This window comes from Misgurnus anguillicaudatus, chromosome 17 (assembly GCF_027580225.2).
Source record: "Misgurnus anguillicaudatus chromosome 17, ASM2758022v2, whole genome shotgun sequence".
Classification (NCBI taxonomy): Eukaryota; Metazoa; Chordata; class Actinopteri; order Cypriniformes; family Cobitidae; genus Misgurnus; species Misgurnus anguillicaudatus.
Window position 1 is genome coordinate 32,963,994 of NC_073353.2, and position 19,396 is coordinate 32,983,389.

The following is a 19,396-nucleotide window of genomic DNA, read 5'->3' on the forward strand; positions in this document are numbered from 1 at the left end:
AGGTGTTCCCAATAATCCTTTAGGTGAGTGTATATTTAAAGAGATAGTTCAACCAAAAATGTATCATTTATTCACTTTCATGTTGTTACATACCAGTATAAATGTCTTTGTTCTGATGACCACAAAGGAAGATATTTTGAGGAATGTTTGAAACCAAACCGATCATGAGCCCCATTGACCTCCATAGTAGGAAAAAAGAATACTGTACTATGGAAGTCAATAGGGCTCATGGTCGGTTTGGTTTCAAACATTTCCCAAAATATCTTCACTGCATCAGAACAAAGAAATTTATACAGGTTTGTAACAACATGAGAGTGAGTAAATGATGGCAGAATTTTAATTTTTGGATGAACTATCCCTTTAATATTGACTTCGTAAGATCATGTCAAAGATTAAAATCAGTGACTGAAATCAAACTTTGATAATTTCATAGTTAGATTAAGGCTTTAGCCTGGATTTCAAAAATGTCACAAATGTTCAATGCAGTATTAAACTGCTAAACACTTGTCAATCATATACCTTTATTGGTACGCTGAGCCACAGGGGGGCCACCATTTATCTCCAAACTGCAATGAACAAAAACCAAAAGAAAAAGATTATGCTTTGTATTGCAAGGTCTCATATTCATTTACTTCCTGTGACACACCTGAGGGATGGAAGCCCTGTTCTTTTATGTCTTTCAAACTCTGCAGTGAAGAATTGTGATATTTTAGCATCTCTTGCTATATTCTTCATTAGAAGATCATATGTGTCAGGGACCCGTCTGCATTTCCCCAAAAGTTGTCGATGAGCTTGACGATTGAAGGTGAGGTAACCCAGAGCGCTTGCACAAGCCGTTCGAACCTGAAATATAGAACAAATTTGGTATATTGTTGCAGACACTAAAGATTTGCATAGGGTGAATATAAAGGATCTACCTCTTCATCCTCTGAGTTCAAATGAGCACAGAGATCCTCTACAGTGCCAATGGTGACAATAGCATCAGTTAAACCTGCTCTCATGTGTGCCAGACTAGCAAGGTGTTGTGCTGAAGTAACACAGACATTAAAAGCTGTGTATTGGTTCTCATTCACTTTTTAATTTCTAAGGACAATGTAATGATGTTTTTGTGGGTTGCCTCACCTGCGATGATAACAGTAGTAGATTGCAGGGACCGCAATAATTCAACAAGAACAGTGATTCCCCTTGCAGTCAAAGCAACTTCATCTGACTCTGTAATCGCTCTGGCTAACGCAACTATCTGACATACAAAAGACAAGCATGTTGAAAATGAGCACAGAATATTGTTTTACCTTTGGGTTTGTTATTGTCAAATTATATTGGAATAACAACTAATAACTAGAGTTTTGCACAAACTTATGAAGTTTATTAAATGACTTTGTTTCATTTTTATCAGTAGAATTTTACACAGTTATTGTTATTATCTTTACAAAGTTATTTTCTTTTATTGGTAGATTAAACATTTTGCATAAGGTAAATTGTAGTGTTGTGTAATTGTCACGTGACATGCAGATTAAACAAATAAAGTATAGTGCTTTATTTAGACTTTTTTGTTCTACAATTATTTATTTACATGGTAACACTTTACAATAAGGTTGTATTAGTAAACATTAGTAAATGCATTTACTACTTTGAACAAACAATGAACAATATAGTTTTTTAACATGAATGTATGTTAGTTAATGTAAATACAGTTATCCATGTTCATGGTGCATTCATTAATGTTAAAGGATTATTTAAAATTAAATCCCGATAATTTACTCACTCCCATGTCATCCAAAATGTTGATGTCTTTCTTTGTTCAGTCGAGAGGAAATTAGTTTTGAGGAAAACATTACAGATTTTTCAAAATTTAATAGACTTTATTGGACCTCAACAGTTTACAGTTTCAATGCAGTTTAAAATTGCAGGTTCATTGCAGCTTCAAAGGGCTTTAAACGATCCCAAATGAGGCATAAGGGTCTTTTGCAGCAAAAGATTGTCGGCAAGAAAAAAAATGAACTTCTCGTCTTGCACTAGCCGTGTGACACGCTAGCGCGACCCTACGCGTTGCGTAAGCACGTGGAAAGGTCACGCATGATGTACAGTATGTGAAATTACCGCTCCAGTGTTTACAAGTGTGTAGAAAGAGGACCGTTCCAACATTGTTGTATGTGGAACGAAACTAATTAATGTATTTGTGTCAGTTTATTGTTTAAAATGGTCCGCAAATGTGTGTTTCACATATGTGATGCATGACCCTTTGACGTGCTTACGCACAAACGTAAGGTCACGCTGGCATGTCACACGGCTAGTGCAAGATGAAAAGTTGTGGTTTAAAAGTGCTTTTTTTTTATTCTTCTTGTGGAAAATGACAATCGTTTCACTAGATAAGACCCTTATGCCTCGTTTGGGATCGTTTAGAGCCCTTTGAAGCTGCGTTAAAACTCCAATTTTAAACTGCATTAAAACTGTGAAATGTTGGGGTCTAATAAAGTATTTTAAAGAATAAGTCCATTTTCATAAAAAAATCCAGATAATTTACTCACCACAATGTCATCCAAAAATTCTACGTCATTATGCAATTACGAGAGGTCGCGCTGGCGCGTCACATAGCCAGAGGAAGAACAGAAGTTGTGGTTTAAAAGTGCATATTTTTAATATTTTTCTTGCCAAAAAATGACAATCGTTTATGCCTCGTTTGGGATCGGTTAGAGTCCTTTGAAACTGCAATTTTAAACTGCATTAAAACTGTTAAGTGTTGGGGTCCATTAACGTCCATTAAAATGAGAAAAATCCTGGAATGTTTTCCTCAAAAAACATAATTTCTTCTCGACTGAACAAAGAAAGACATCAACATTTTGGATGACATGGTGGTGAGTAAATAAACTTTTTTTAAGAAAATCGACTAATCCTTTAAAGGTGCAGTGTGTAAATTTTAGCGGCAAATAGTGGTGAGGTTGCAAATTGCAAACAACAGCTCAGTTCACAGCTCACCCCTTGCTTTTGAAATGCATAGAGAAGCTACGGTAGCCGACACAGGACAAACATGTCATTGTTGGAGACAACTTAATAAAAAGCTCTTCGTTAAGAGACATGGTGGCACAAAATGGCGTCTTCCATCTAAGGGGACCCTAGGGGGTGTATGTAGATAAAAATGTCTCATTCTAAAGTAATAAAAACAGAACGGTTCATTATGAAAGGTCTTTAAACACCCCTGATAATATAGTTTTGTGTATTATTTTGCATTTCTGTAAAGAGATCCTTTTAAAAAATTCACACTGCACCTTTAAAATGAGAAAAATCCTGGGATGTTTTACTCAAAAAGTTTAATTTCTTCTTGACTGAACAAAGAAGGACATCAACATATTGGATGACATGGGGATAAATTATCAGGATTTTTGTTTTATGAAAGTGAAATCTTCATTTAATAGTTAAAATGCTTAATTTTAAAAATGTATTAGTAAATTAACATGAAGTAAGATTTATAAATGCTGTCTGTTAGCTAATGGATTAACTAATTGTTAACAAATACAACCTTATTGTAAAATGTTACAATTTACATTTTATTATTCAATTATATTTAAAGGAACAGTATGTAAGAAATGTATATCAATGAATCATAAAATGGCCCTGATATCTCACTAGACATTAAGAAATCATTTTCATTTCAAATACTTATATCACTCACAACAGTTGTCTGGCCAGGATATTGTCATTTAAAAAGTGCAGCCCTCAACTGATGTTTATGTTCATTTTGTGTATTGGCCACCAGTTGTGTGATTGCTGTACCAGTTTTAGCCACAAGTTTTGTGATTGCAATACCAGTTTTGGCCACAATCCTACATACTGTTCCTTTAAAGGCACACAAGGCAAGTCTGAGTATTATTTCTCTACTAGCTCCCCCTAGTGTCTGGGAGTAAATGCTATCTATATCTGAGACTTTACGAGACTGAAGGACACCGGGTCGGATACAGCGAACCTGCAAGTGGGGTATTCTTCCTACAGATGGTAGGGACGGACGAGAGGGTCTTCATTCGTCATGTAATGAGTCATTTAACCATATACCGACCTACGAAGATGATTTATTAACATAAAAATGCTGCCTTGTGTCCCTTTAATCCTTTTTGAGTAAACTTGCTCAAAAAAAAAAAAAAAAAAACTCAAATTCCCCTGCAAACCACCAGGGATTTGCAAACCCCGAAATATGCATATTTGTTATTTTGCATAAACTGATTTCTGTCATGACCATCACAGAAACATTCTAGAGAACGGCTGAGCTTTCCAAACAAATCTTTATATTTGCCTATCATGACAACGAGAAGTGACGTGAACCAGATCTCTGCCAGCAACAGACTGACAGTTTCTGATGAATCAGTCTTTAATGTGAAGTTAAAGAGAAAGAATGCATATAAGAAGCATAAACATAAATGTTATTAGAAATACCTGAAATGCACCCTCAGCTCTTTCGATCTCATTGTCTGAGTTCAAAAAGGTATCATACATGTTCATTGAAATTGCATTCATTTGTCGAATTGCCCTCTGTTGAGATTTGCTGTGAAATACAAATAGAGATAATGCATATCCAGCATCCAGGCAAATGTTCTGAAAACCAAAAACATAAAATATCTCAATAAGCAGGTAAATTGAATGACAAACAGAGCATCATGAAAAGTTAAATGTCAATCCAAATGTAAATTACTTTGTCTTCGGCTTTTAAAAGTTCCAGAATGACCTCATAAGAGAAGTCCTCTTTTTCCCAAAATGCGTTTTGGAGTTTTTGGTTTCCCAGCAGCAAACGGGCAAGTGTCTGAACCACTTGCACCTAATGTGGTTAGAACACAAGTAACCCTTACTCCAATGTCACATCCTGATTCGGTTTATTTAAAGTTTCAATACTTAACAAAATAAATACTCACCTTGACCTTCAGATTTTCATTGACTTTTAAAATCTCCAATAATATAGGAATGGCATTTGCCCGGCAGATAATATTTTGACTGTTTTTATTAGCGGTTAGTGCCACTCCTGCAACCATGGAGGAAAGTGTATCATGTGCACTGTTAAACAAATTATTATTTTAATACCAAATCAAGAAATAAATACATTACCGATACATAGAAAACCCAAGGCGTTGATGGCACTAAGCAAGGTCTTCTGGGATATTTGAGACCCTCGAAGCAAGCGCACCAAAGGCGGTACCCCATTCACCTTGCAGAAACCATCCTGATGGGCACGACTATCCCGGGATAAAGCAATAGCCACTTGGCACCCTGCAACAAAAATTATGTAACCAGAAAACATCCAAATTTGTTTTAAACATTCTAAGGTGAAGACAGTTCTGTCTGCAAATAAGCTTTTTACAAAAACATCTGCTTAACAAAACGCTTAAGCAGATGATCCAGAGTACAACACAAGCCAAACACCTGTCTGAAAGGGAAGTACTTTTGGAATACCCCATAGTTTTATAATCACCGTCTGTAATCGGGTCATAGCTTAACATTAATAGAAATACAAGCTACGGAGACGATCTTGTAAGCAATGTTTACAGAGAAACCCACTGGAGGGAAAACATTCCTCTATGCATGCCTTCCTGTCTTATGACTCTAACAGATTGACACCGTCTCAAGACAGGAAGTGCTGGCCGTTTACCCGCTGGACCGGACCCGTGCTGTCAGAATAGACTTTCCAAACAGCATCTGCCTAGTTTATTTAGTCCCTGTCAACACTCAGTAAATAGGAAGTGCTTTTATTGCATTTGCTGAGGCGTCTGTCTGGACGACAGCTTTGTGGAGAGTTTTCCTTATATTTATGTGACTCAAATGTGAATAGAACTGGCTGATCACTTTTGGGACTGTGCATAATGACAGCAAAAATTCATCAGGCCTTACCTATGTATTGTAATTTATTTGAGGAGGAGAGGAGAAATTCTAGTATGAGAGGGTTGCCCATCTGCTCTGCCATGAGTTTCTGTTGCTTTAGAGTTTGTCCAGCCAAAGCCCACAGAGATGCTGCAGCCTGTTCCCGGACGTCCATCTGAAACACCTTGACATGGAGAGTAAAGGACAGCTGGTTAATTGTGCTCCACCACAGGTTGACTTGGTAACATTTAAACAATTCCACATAACATACAAATTTATGACTCAGAATATGAAGTTTACACTTTAAAAAAAAGTTGAGTTGTTTTAATCAGTGCTTGGGTAAAATATGGACAAACCCAACTGTTGGGTCAAAATAAATGTCCATATGTAACCCAATTAAGAGAAAACATTTGCACCAAAAAAAAAAACGTGTTCCTGATTAATTTTTATGTTAATCTGCAATTAACTTTGATTATCCACTAGATGGCGCATTTACCCAATTTATGAAAAAACTGGAGCCAAAACGTTATTTACTCATTTTAAAATCTGTGTATGTTTTGATAATCGTTCTGAATCTGATCTCTAATGTTGAGTTTACACCAGCCGCGTTTGAGGTGTCAAAATCGCCTAGTTTGCAAAAGTCCGCAAAAGTTAATATTTTTCAACTCGGGCGTCAGCCGCAAATATTGTCAAACGCAAAAAGCACCATTCACACGTACCGCACCAGACGCTCAATTCGCGCAAACTAAACGCACGAATGAGGCGGAATCGCGTCAACCGCACCCCGCTAAACGCCTTATTCGCGCTGCGAGACCTCCAGACACGCATCAACGCGTCTTCACATTGACTTAACATTGAAATTTACTCGCGCTTGACACGTCTACCGCAGCTGGTGTAAATGCAGCATAACAAATTTCTTCACAAAAATGCAATTATTTCAGCTTTTTGCATAATTTTTTTTAAAGAAAAATACCTATATTTAAGAGTTTATAAACAGAGAAAAAAATTAAGATAGGATGATGATTTTTTTTCTCCGTTTTGTTTGTTTGAAAGCAGAGGGTCTGTTTTGTATTTGATATATTTTTAAGTTATATTTTCCTTGAAGGCATTTTGTAAAACTTTGTGAAAATCACAAAAAATGCTAGTGGGCAACTTAAAAAAAAGGCTGGCGGGGAATGAGTTAAAAACAAAATACAAATCCTTTCAGTGCATTCTCTTTTTTGTTTTATTTGTTACTTAATATTTACCAGTTATTGTTGTCATATATGCCTCAAGTCCTTGCAAAGTGAAGAAAATGTGTTTTCGTGAGGCAACGTGTGCAAAAATATGATACAAAAACTGGAATTACCTTTAAAAGTTGTAAAAGATGTTTGACAGCTGATTGCTTAAGGAAGCACTGCTGTATGGCTGGATTATTGCTGGCTATATATTCAAGTGCTTTTGCTGCTTTAACCCGAACTGACATCTGCCTCTCTTGAAGAGCTTGCACCAATGCCGCGATCGCTCCTGCTCCACAGATGAGCTCCTGGTTTTCCTTGTGATCCCAAGCCAACTCTGCAAGAGCCAAGCAGGCCTCCTCCTGCAGTACTTTTGTCAAAAAACAATATGCTATTGCTTATCTTTCTTATATTTTTAAAAGTGATCAGCCAGTACATATTTATTGTTTTGTTAATGCACATTTTTATCTCTCTTTCCTGTATTTACACAGTACCAGAGTTCAAAGACAGGAATTCGACAAGATGTGGGATTCCTCCAGCGTGTGCGACAGCAGATTGGTTGCATGGGTTTCTGGTGCATAATGCATTGATGCACCTGATGGCGTTTACCAGAACATCTTGGAGGTCAGAGATCAGGAGCTTCACTACCAGGGCCACCCCACCCTATACACAAAAAGAGAAAAAAAGTAAAAAAAAAATAAAAAAAAAAAATATATATATATATATATATATATATATATATATATATATATATATATATATATATATATATATATATATATATATATATATATATAAAATGAATGCACTGCAAAATGGGATGAAAAAAAGCGTCTAAAAAATGCATAAATCTAAAAGATCTTTGTTCTTTAAAAGAGTTCTAGCACTGTTTTGGCCAGTGGCGGCTCGTGACTGCTCATCCGAAGGGCACTAATTCAAAATAAGTGTTCGGAGTGTCATGTGTGTGGTTCCTTTTTTCAAAATATGTGTTCTGCGTGTCGAGAGATCCTGTGTGCATTATGTGTTTTGTCAAAATAGGTGCCTGCTGCACACACGTCAAAACCGTTTATGATAAAAGAGATGCTCACGTTCACAAAATACATGCAAGACACTCCCTTAACAGTAAACTTTGATTACTTTGAGTATCTGGCAAGCACGAGCATGTCTTTTTTATCATGAACCCTTTGGACGCATCTGCAGCGGGCACTTGTTTTGGCGGAGCATGTGATGCACGCGGGATCTCTCGCCGTGCAGAGCGCGTGTTTTGAAGAAAAGAACCACACACATGACGGGGTACATACATGTTGTGACGAACTTCGCATCGAGCCCCCTTCGAAAAAAAGAAGTCACCGGCCGCCACTGGTTTTGGCTTCAGGTCTCACCAGTTGAGCAATAAGGGTTTGGTACTGATAACTTTGTCCTGCCAGATCAGCCAGTATGACAGCGCAGCGAGACAGCAGTTCTGACTGGTGGCTGCTGAGGAGGTTGATCATGACCGATATGGCCCCATAATGCACCAGATCTTCAGCAACTTTGACATCTTCTGAGATGTGACACAACACAGATGCAGCCATGCACTGCACCACCTGTTCACCTGAAGAAAGGAGTCCCACCAGAACTGGAACACCTCCTGCGGTACAGTAACATACATATAAAGTATTATCGGTGACCCCTGTCTGTGAAATCCTATCCTACTGCTCCCCAAATGCAAAAGAACAATCCAAGTGTATGCCTGTGTGACCTGCTTCCATGATGTTTTTACAAAAGGACTCTGTGTTTACACAAAGAACCTCAAGGGACCTGAGAGCCATTTCCAATCGCCTGGAGTCTTCACTCTGAATCATCTCTGATGAAAAACATGGACATCAGGTGCACATAAATCCTTTATTTATGAGATAATAAATATACATTAAAGGTCACGTTCTTTCTGATCCCATTTTTTAAACCCTAGTTAGTGTGTAATGTTGCTATAATAGCATTAATAATACCTGTAACATAATAAAGCTCAAAGTTCCCTACTAGGCAATATATTTTTTCTTTAACAGAATTCACCTTTCAAAGCCTACAGGGAACGGCCGGTTTGAACTACATCCCTCTACTTCCTGCTTTAATGACGTTACTAGAACAGTTTTTTGACTAAACTCCGCCCACAGGACTACGTCAGTTGCCAGCTAAGCTAACGGCAAGCTAAGCTGCTATCGAATCACAACACACTAAACAAGCTATACAATCAGAACTCGTTACGTATTTCTGAAGGAGGGACTTTATAGAAGAAGGAAGACATCAGCCCGTTTTGAGGACAGTGAAAACAGCGCTATACAAATAAGTAAATTGTGTGAAAAATAACACGTTTTTTTACACTTGAAACATGAACACATGTTATATTGCGCACTGTAAACACAATCAAAGCTTCAGAAACACAGAAAAAACGGGACCTTTAAAACACTCTTGAAAATAAAGGTTTGGAAAAAGGTGCTTTACAACAAAGTCATAGACAAACCATTTTTGGTTCCCCAAAGAACCAGTTCAAGAATCATTTCTTTACCATTTTTTATTGTCTGTAGAGCTTTTTCCACTACAAAGAACCTTTTTTGAAAAAGAAAGTTTCTTCAGATGTTTAAATGAAAACACAGCCGTTTTTCAATATTTTATTCAACTTTTAATATTAATAAATATCATTCTTTTTCAATGCGTGCACTTAATCTTTAGGTAAAGTAATATTGACGGAAGGGGGGAGCAATCAGGAGTGATGATGTTACTGTGCGCCGAGGTCGAAGTGCTCTTCCACCATGTATAGTTCTCATTTTTTATCCACTTAAAAATTGCCAGGTTTTATTTTGTGCCACCATACTTACTCGTGTATCTACTCATGTAACAGTCTTTAAATAGGGAAAACATGAAAGTGTTTGGTGGCTTCTAAATTTATCCCTGTTTGGATCCTAAGGAATGAATTGGGCTAGGCTAAATGCTAACACATTCAAGACACGCTGTACAAAGATTAAGTGCACGCATTAAAAAAAAGATAGGTATGTATTAATTTGTCTTAGCTAAAGTAAGAACATGGTAAAATATCTAAAAACGCTGGTGTTTTCCTTTAAGCTTCACACAGTTCTTCATCATGTAGCACCTTAATTTTTAAGAGTGAAGATGGAAATAATGTTCCATATAGACAGTTATAGAAAATTGGAGCATTTGTCAATATATACAATACCATACCAACAAGAATCTTCCAGACACGAAGCCCGTCCAGATTTAGCTGAATGAGGAGTCTAAGAACATCTGTGTGAAAGTAAAGTGCAGCTAGGTGCACTATGTTATTTCCCCTGCTGTCTTCATCTCTCCAGTTTGCCTCGATGGACAACAAGAAGCTCAAAGCCTCCACTGAACCCGAGGTAGCTGACAACAGCAGTGGTGAACTGCGATACCTGTGAAATACCTTGCTATCACTGGAGTATGGAGATAAAAATCCTATTGAAAACGTATGCATCTATTTAACTTTTCTTTTGTAAATAGAAAACATACTCAGCAGAAGTTTTAATCTCCAGTAAAGTAGGATCTTTTCTGTATAGTGCTTGGATGCAAGCCACCTGGCCATAAAAGGCTGCAAAATGAATGGGCATCCAGCCTCTCCGGTCCACAACTTTGTAGCATGCTCCCAGTGCAAGAAGGCAGTTCAGAGACTCAAGGGATCCACATTGTGCAGCGAGGTGCATTGGTGTGAGACCTACAAAAAAAGGTGTCCACCCATATTTATTTTTCAATCTATTTTATGAAGATACAAACAGAAAATACAGAAAATATGTAAAAAAAATCCAGGACTAAATGTCGTCTTTAGGCATCGTCAGTGTTTTGTTGTGTGACCTCTCCTGGCACTAAACACATCTTGAGTTTTTGAGCAGAATGAAGTAAAAAGACTAATCTCTTTAAAATAAGAAATTAGGATTTAATTTTATTTAGGTTTAAGAGATCCTGCAGTTTCCTGCTATTGCTCAAGTGGAAGGGGAGTTTACCCTAAAAATTTGACACATCAGTTTACATTTTTATACAGTTTTTAAAATTATATACACATTTTCTGTATTTTCTGTATTCTACTAAAGAGACTGAGAAACAATTAACATTGCTAAAACAACAAATCTAATTCTGGCATAGTGGCCTAAGACTTTTGCACAATACTGTATATATATTTATACAACAGTTCTTTCTGGTTCTCAAATCTGATTGGCTAAGAGCTATGCAATATTGTACTGATAACGGCACAGTAACCGCTTCACCTTTCGTATCATTCCGCCACCTAGTGAATGGAGGTCCTAAACAGGCTCATCTCTGAATGGAAAAACACAGACGCCCTGTTTACTCTCCGTGTGTCTCATTCGTTCACTAGCTCATAAATCAGTCTGTGAATCCACAATAGGAAGTTATTATTCCGTCAAAGATCAGCGCTCTTGGATGTTACGTTAAAGTTAATGGGAGAAATGTCTTGTCACATCGTGTGGACAATTAACACTTGGAAAGAGGAATGTAAACACTCGTTTTTTTCTGGAGCTATATCTCTTATCAGAATGTGAAAACACAGTGGAACTGCAGGTAAGCACCGCAGCTTTTAAATGTGGACATTGATCATTTATTTAATCGTGACGTGACTATTAAAACATGTTATGAGATATCGCCACTGGTATATTTATAAGCAGCATGCAAAAACATCTCTCTGACACTTATAAAAAACAGTTTTATTTAGTACTGACAAGAACGAAGTCTAATAATAACCGAGTGCTCGTATCGCGTTAAGATGAAATGGTAAACCAATAGTAACATTATAGAAGTATAGTTTTATTAACTTTTACCTCGCGCCAAAACAATAACAACACAAAAGACACTAAATATGAACAAGAAAACAAGTAATAGTTTTATCATGACACCAAATACTGGTGATTTGATCTCATTTTGACCATCAAAAACAAACAAGGCCAACATAAGAGCCAGGGAATCCCTGTCAGAGATGTAGCCCAGAGAGGGCGGTGGTCAGCGGGGCGAGTGAACACTGTCGCCGCTCATGCTTTGGTTCTCATACGTACCGAATCTCACTAAGCAAACGTTCAAACAGGCGCTATCTTTACTAATCGACTGCAGATTTAAATATAATACATATATATTCTCGACTGAACTAATCTTAAAACTACACTTTGTGACCAAGAAATTGTAATATTTAAAAACGGCAAATCCGTCCATTGAGTTAATATGAGATTCAAAGCAGCCGAAAGTGTTACCTGTCATTCTGGCCGCCCTCAAATCTGTGGCGGAAGAAGTAGTTCTCAAACAAAGAGGCTTTTAAAATAACTCCGTTGTTGTTTTCTAGTTTTTGTTTTTCTAAACGTGTGCCGTCGAGCTGTTGTATAAAGCAATGTCGCTCTCGGAGTCGTGTGATATAGCTCTATATCATCACGGCTGTAATTGCCTCCGGCACTCGGAGCTATATCACACTCCTACTTGAGCGATATTGCTTAAATATATATACACACACACAACCTCAGGTGTGCATTATTTTCAAATAATTCAATAGACCATTACTATGGTCCATGAGAATAAAATATTGTTCAGGTGCTTTATTTTAAGACATTTGACAGGTTTTTGATTATAAAATGTTATTGTGAGTAAACCTTTCGGAGTTGGCCTATCAATATTTATATATTTTATTTACAATATTTATTCATTAATTTCTTCTAGTTTTATATTATCAAGCAAAAAGCAGGTAATCTGTTTATTTACTGCTTCATTTTCTTCTATTTTTAATTATTTTATTTACTTTTTTAAATTTATTTCTTTGGCTAGCAAACATATATTAGTGCTTTATTTCTTATTATTAAAGGAATATTCCATTTTCTTAAAAGAAAAATCCAGATAATTTACTCACCACCATGTCATCCAAAATGTTGATGTCTTATTTGTTCAGTCGAGAAGAAATTATGTTTTTTGAGGAAAGCATTGCAGGATTTTTCTCATTTTAATAGACTTTAATAGACACCAACACTTAAATCAATACGTAACGTTTTTTTTTCAATGGAGTTTCATAGGACTATAAACGATCCCAAACAAGGCATAAGGGTCTTATCTTGTGAAACGATTGTCATTTTTGACAAGAAAAATAAAAAATATGCTCTTTTAAACCACAACTTTTCGTCTAGGTCCGGTCCAGCGCGACCTAATGTAAATGCGTAGTGGCGTAGGGAGGTCACGTGTTACATATATAAAGCGCAAATTTGCGGATCATTTTAAACAATAAACTGACACAAAGAAATTAATAAGTATCAGTTGACATACAACAACGTCGGAACGGTCCTCTTTCAACACACTTGTAAACACTGGGGCGGAGTTTCGCGTTCGTCCTCTGTGACCTCATGACGTATTGCGTCGGGTCACGCTGGTGCATCACGACCGGATCTAGACGAGAAGTTGTGGTTTAAAAGTGCATATTTTTGATTTTTCTTGTCAAAAATGACAATCGTTTCCCTAGATAAGACCCTTATGCCTCATTTAGGTTCGTTTATAGTCCTTTGAAACACCGTTGAAAAAACTGTAAAGTGTTGAGTTAAGTATTAAATGTTGGGCTCTATTAATGTCCATTAAAATTAGAAAAATCCTGCAATGTTTTACTCAAAAAACATAATTTCTTCTCGACTGAACAAAGAAAGACATCAACATTTTGGATGACATGGTGGTGAGTAAATTATCAGGATTTTTCTTTTAAGAAAATGGAATATTCCTTTAAATTAAATAAATGTGTTATTACCGTTAAACGTGGCGTAGTGATATGGAACTGTAATGCGATTGATAGACCTGGAAATACTTCATAGGTGTGCATTTACTGAAAAACAATGCACACCCTTAGAAGGTTTGTACTATATATACAATATGTATTATTACATTATTATTGTAATGTATTATGTATGTACATATAAAATATATTTTTTTCCCACATAAAAGTTTCTCTTACCTACACCTTCTATGAAGAGGCTGCCATCTCTTGGTTTTCCTAAAAATAAATAACATATAACATTAGAACTACTCCAGTTTCTCCTACAGTCTAAAGACAAAGTGATGAATTGGATTTTATACAGCTGTACATTAACAGACAACATGTCAAATGTTTCGACCCGCTTTAGTGAATCGGATGCTGCGTGTTTGATTGAGGTTCACGCCTGCTGCAGCGAGCTGGATGATGATGTGCGTTTTGTTATTGGCTGCAGCGTGGTGCAACAGAAAGAGACCCTTCTCATCGTGTCCATGCAGATGTGATGAACCGTTCATTCGAATTAATGAGTGAAACACTGCACACAGTCCTCTCTCTGCAGCTGCCTTCAGTCCAAACGCCACATTCTGCATTACAAACACATTTTTACAAACATTTTTAGCTTCAGTACAGAACACGTTTGTGGAGGTATTCACAATCCAAAGACGAAATGCCATTTATCACCTTGCACTTGATAGTTTTCGCATGGCCAAACGTTTTCTTAAACTGTTCATGTAGCTCAGTGTCTGTCAAGGGAAGTCTCTTTGCTTTTAAAGTTTTGATACTCGAGTTCAAGGCTCCCCACCACTGAACCGTGTTATGGTGGGTATAAAGTGACTCTAACTCGAAGCAGATGACATTATAGCTGCAAAACACAAATGTATGTTTAGATGGGATAAAATGTAAAATTATATAATTGGGTGTGTTTTTATAAAAAAATTACATGTTGACCTTTTCTCCTCAATCTCACTGAGTGGTATTGGAAAGTCTGTTTTATAAGTGAAGTCCTGATGAAGCAGCTCATGCAGGTAATTCACAGCTTCTGTATGCAGAGTCTTGAAAGCCACCTTAAAAAAAAAAAAACATTAAAGGAATATTCCATTTTCTTAAAAGAAAAATCCAGATAATTTACTCACCACCATGTCATCCAAAATGTTGATGTCTTTCTTTGTTCAGTCGAGAAGAAATTATGTTTTTTGAGGAAAACATTCCAAGATTTTTCTCATTTTAATGGACTTTAATGGACACCAACACTTAACACTTAACTCAACACGTAACAGTTTTTTTCAACGGAGTTTCAAAGGACTATAAACAATCCCAAACGAGGCATAAGGGTCTTATCTAGGGTCTTAACGATTGTCATTTTTGACAATAAAAATAACAAATATGCACTTTTAAAGCACAACTTCTCGTCTAGATCCAGTCCAGCGCGACCTAATGTAAATGCGTAGTGACGTAGGGAGATCGTGTGATATAAATATATAAAGCGCACATTTGCGGACCATTGTAAACAATAAACTGACACAAAGACATTCATTAGTATCAGTTGACATACAACAACGTCGGAACGGTCCTCTTTCTCCACACTTGTAAACACTGGGGCGGAGTTTCGCGTTCGTCCTCTGTGACGTCATGACGTATTGCGTGGGGTCACACTGGCGCATCACGACCGGATCTAGACGACAAGTTGTGGTTTAAAAGTGTTTATCTGTTATTTTTATTGTCAAAAATGACAATTGTTTTGCTAGATAAGACCCTTATGCCTCGTTTGGAATTGTTTATAGTCCTTTGAAACTGTTACGTGTTGAGTTAAGTATTAATTGTTGGTGTCTATTAAAGTCCATTAAAATAAGAAAAATCCTGTAATGTTTTCCTCAAAAAACACAATTTCTTCTCGACTGAACAAAGAAAGACATCAACATTTTGGATGACATGGTGGTGAGTAAATTATCTGGATTTTTCTTTTAAGAAAATGGAATATTCCTTTAATTCAACGGGGAAGTGTATCATCCTGCAGCATCATACAGAACTGCAAAAATCATTGTTTGGGTATGAAAATTGAAATTAAGTTTGAAATGTTTGTGAACTTGTGGCACCTCCATTTCCTCAGTAATGTCGTTCAGGGGAGGAGTCCCAACATCAAATTCAATCCCTCCATGTAGGTGAAAATATTGATCCTGCTTGTATGGAAAGTGCTTGCATGCAAATTCTGGTCCGACAATATGTGGTGGTACCTCTCGTTCGGTTTTCAGTGTGTCTTCTTTACAAACAAATAAAGAAAAGTCAGTAATAATCACGTATACATACGAGTACAGTTATATATCGGCCAATAATCAGTATTCACTATTGGCTATTGGCCAATAGTTAAAAAAACAGCCAACAGTCGTGGCCGATATATCCTGTGTACAGAAAATGTTAAAGGGACATTCCACTTTTTTTTTAAATATGCATTTTTTCCAGTGGAAAAATGTAACATTGGTGCATCTTTACTTATGAGTCTATACAATTAAATTTAAAAGGCTAACAAACCTGACCAAGGTGGAAGCATTTGAGACAGGTTAGGAATCAACATCTTTTTTCTCAAGGAAATCAGCAGGGGTACCAGGAACGTTATCAGTTTCAGATAGGCAAGATCCCTGGAGACTTCTGCGGTTCTTCCGAGGTGATTTCTCACCAGTCTTATGTGACCAGAGAGTTTTTTCTGTAACCTCTGGTAGGTGGCAAGGTCCATCTCTTCCTCGGTGAGTCGAACAACATTAGACAGGCTATGAGTCCCCTCAAACACAAACAGATTTTGGTGCTGGCGGACAGAGGTCAGGTAGGAGCTCAGTTTAATCAGGATGTCTTCAGAGTGTTGTGAGAAGAGGGTCTCTTCTTCTATGCCGTTGGGATCGTAGGTTGGGTCTACATACATGTCATCATTATAAATGTCCTGATAACAGGGATTATGTGAGATGTCCATTAAACCTGGTGAGAAAAATTTTAAGAAAGTTACATTTATTAACATCAATATATCATATATACACTCACGCAAAGGATTATTAGGAACACCATACTAATACTGTGTTTGACCCCCTTTCGCTTTCAGAACTGCCTGGCATTGATTCAACAAGGTGCTGAAAACATTCTTTAGAAATGTTGGCCCATATTGATAGGATAGCATCTTGCAGTTGATGGAGATTTGTGAGATGCACATCCAGGGCACGAAGCTCCCGTTCTACCACATCCCAAAGATGCTCTATTGGGTTGAGATCTGGTGACTGTGGGGGCCATTTTAGTACAGGGAACTCATTGTCATGTTCAAGAAACCAATTTGAAATTATTCGAGCTTTGTGACATGGTGCATTATCCTGCTGGAAGTAGCCATCAGAGGATGGGTACATGGTGGTCATAAAGGGATGGACATGTTCAGAAACAATGCTCAGGTAGGCCGTGGTATTTAAACGATGCTCAATTGGCAATAAGAGGCCTAAAGTGTGCCAAGAAAACATCCCCCACACCATTACACCACCACCAGCCTGCACAGTGGTAACAAGGCATGATGGATCTATGTTCTAATTCTGTTTATGCCAAATTCTGACTCTACCATCTGAATGTCTCGACAGAAATCGAGACTCATCAGACCAGGCAACATTTTTCCAGTCTTCAACTGTCCAATTCTGTTGAGCTCGTGTAAATTGTAGCCTCTTTTTCCTATTTGTAGTGGAGATGAGTGGTACCTGGTGGGGTCTTTTGCTGTTGTTGCCCATCCGCCTCAAGGTTGTGCGTGTTGTGGCTTCACAAATGCTTTGCTGCATACCTCGGTTGTAACGAGTGGTTATTTCAGTCAAAGTTGCTCTTCTATCAGCTTGAAACAGTAGGCCCATTCTCCTCTGATCTCTAGCATCAACAAGGCATTTTCGCCCACAGGACTGCCGCATTCTGGATGTTTTCCCCTTTTCACACCATTCTTTGTAAACCCTAGAAATGGTTGTGCATGAAAATCCCAGTAACTGACCAGACCGGTCCATCTGGCACCAACAACCATGTCACGCTCAAAAGTGCTTAAATCACCTTTCTTTCCCATTCTGACATTCAGTTTGGAGTTCAGGAGACTGTCTTAAAAAGGACCACACCCCTAAATGCATTGAAGCAACTGCCATGTGATTAGTTGATTAGATAATTGCATTAATGAGAAATTGAACAGGTGTTCCTAATAATCCTTTAGGTGAGTGTACATCAGATTAGTGTTTCTCAACCAGGGAACCTCCACAAGGAGACCCCAACAAACCTCCATGGGGAAATCAAAATGACTTAAAAAAGATAGAAAAATTAACTGAACAACTTAAAATCAAGAAACTGTATATCTTAGTTTTTTTTAACAAATACACATCTTTATCTAAAGTATTTTATTAGGTAGAAATAATGAGTTTTACTCTTAATAAATTGTGGCTGATGTGATGGGATGATGGATACAAATGTGTAGACTCACTGCTTTAGTAACAATAGATAAAAAATCTCACCTGCATTGAGAAACTCAGCAAGAATATCTTTCTTGGTCTGAGGCATACCATCTGCATTCACATCCATGCTGGTTCTCCAAAAATCTGAGAAACCTACACGTTTTTCTCTTGGAAAATAACAACCATGCCAGAGAGTCTTCATTGTGTAATCGATGTTAATTAGAATCTGGCCAACTTTTGTATTATAATATGCTGGTGGTAACTGGCACGTGGAGCTCTGGTCATAGTTTGGTTCAAGACTGATAACTGGCAGCTGGTTAAACCCATATATTCCCACAGTCAGCTCTCTCACAATCTGGTGAACAACCTTGTAGTCTACGGGCAGACGTGAATCAATTGGAGCAAGAATGATTATGTTGGGGTCTGAGATGCCGCTCATTTGCCCGATTATTCCCGGAGGTGTATCCAGATGAAGACCGTGTTCTCCTCCACCGAACAGCCAACTGCAGGCGGTCATGCTGAGTAGCTCCTGCAGGTCCCTGCTGTCGTATTTCTGCAATAAAGAGTTTGCAGTCGTCTGCGCAGCCAGCGCAGCTTGGACATTTTCCCCACTGCACTGATTTAATGGTAGAGAGCTCCGGTACACGCTCTCCATGATCGGAGGAAAAACTGAATGCACAGAACCTAAACGACAAACGATCTTTAGAGTGACATTAAATCATACATTTATTTCAAAACAATGTTTCGGTTAAAATACTTCGTTCCTCGGTGAAGTGTATGAGTTTGAACCGCGTTGTCCTTGGCAACCAGCGACGCATGTCAATGCTTAAAATCGACCGCTAGATGGTGACGTTGTACGTCTTCGCGGACACGTCAGTGCAGCGCGCAAGCTTAGCTCATGAATATTAATGAGATGTGTTGACGTGGAGACGTCCTTTACGAAAAGTCTCCGCACTCCGCTGCCATTTTTGCAACGACTCCGGCAAATGGTACAGTCTTACACGACAAATTCTTATCGTCTTTAATGGGGAAAGACTGATGTATTTATAATCGTTCGCTAAGGTCACAATTAAACAAAATATTTCTGACCAACACTTAAACCTAACATCAACTGT

General features: G+C 37.7%; 1 protein-coding gene across 1 annotated transcript; it reads right to left on the minus strand.

Annotated features, from left to right (window-relative positions):
* Nucleotides 1–511: 511 nt before the first annotated feature.
* Nucleotides 512–19,081, minus strand: ankar (ankyrin and armadillo repeat containing). Its single transcript, XM_073854635.1, has 21 exons — nt 18,342–19,081; nt 16,369–16,806; nt 15,936–16,099; nt 14,791–14,906; nt 14,524–14,704; nt 14,204–14,426; nt 10,578–10,779; nt 10,272–10,480; nt 8,797–8,901; nt 8,438–8,685; nt 7,550–7,718; nt 7,187–7,425; nt 5,869–6,022; nt 5,089–5,250; nt 4,899–5,005; nt 4,682–4,804; nt 4,426–4,584; nt 1,123–1,240; nt 918–1,027; nt 647–843; nt 512–566 (listed from the first exon to the last, which is right to left on the minus strand). The coding sequence occupies exons 1-21, from the start codon at nt 18,934–18,936 to the stop codon at nt 512–514; spliced, it is 4,074 nt and encodes a 1,357-aa protein (XP_073710736.1). The 5' UTR covers nt 18,937–19,081.
* Nucleotides 19,082–19,396: the final 315 nt, after the last annotated feature.

Bases quoted from the DNA above. Each gene is read 5' to 3' on its own strand.
- ankar (XM_073854635.1), bottom strand. From the start codon at position 18,936: ATGGAGAGCGTGTACCGGAGCTCTCTACCATTAAATCAGTGCAGTGGG. The intron at 7,719-8,437 runs GTGAGACCTGAA...TTTTGTGTATAG, and splicing joins AAACCCTTATTGCTCAACTG to GGTGGGGTGGCCCTGGTAGT. The intron at 4,585-4,681 runs GTAATTTACATT...TTTGGTTTTCAG, and splicing joins TTTTAAAAGCCGAAGACAAA to AACATTTGCCTGGATGCTGG.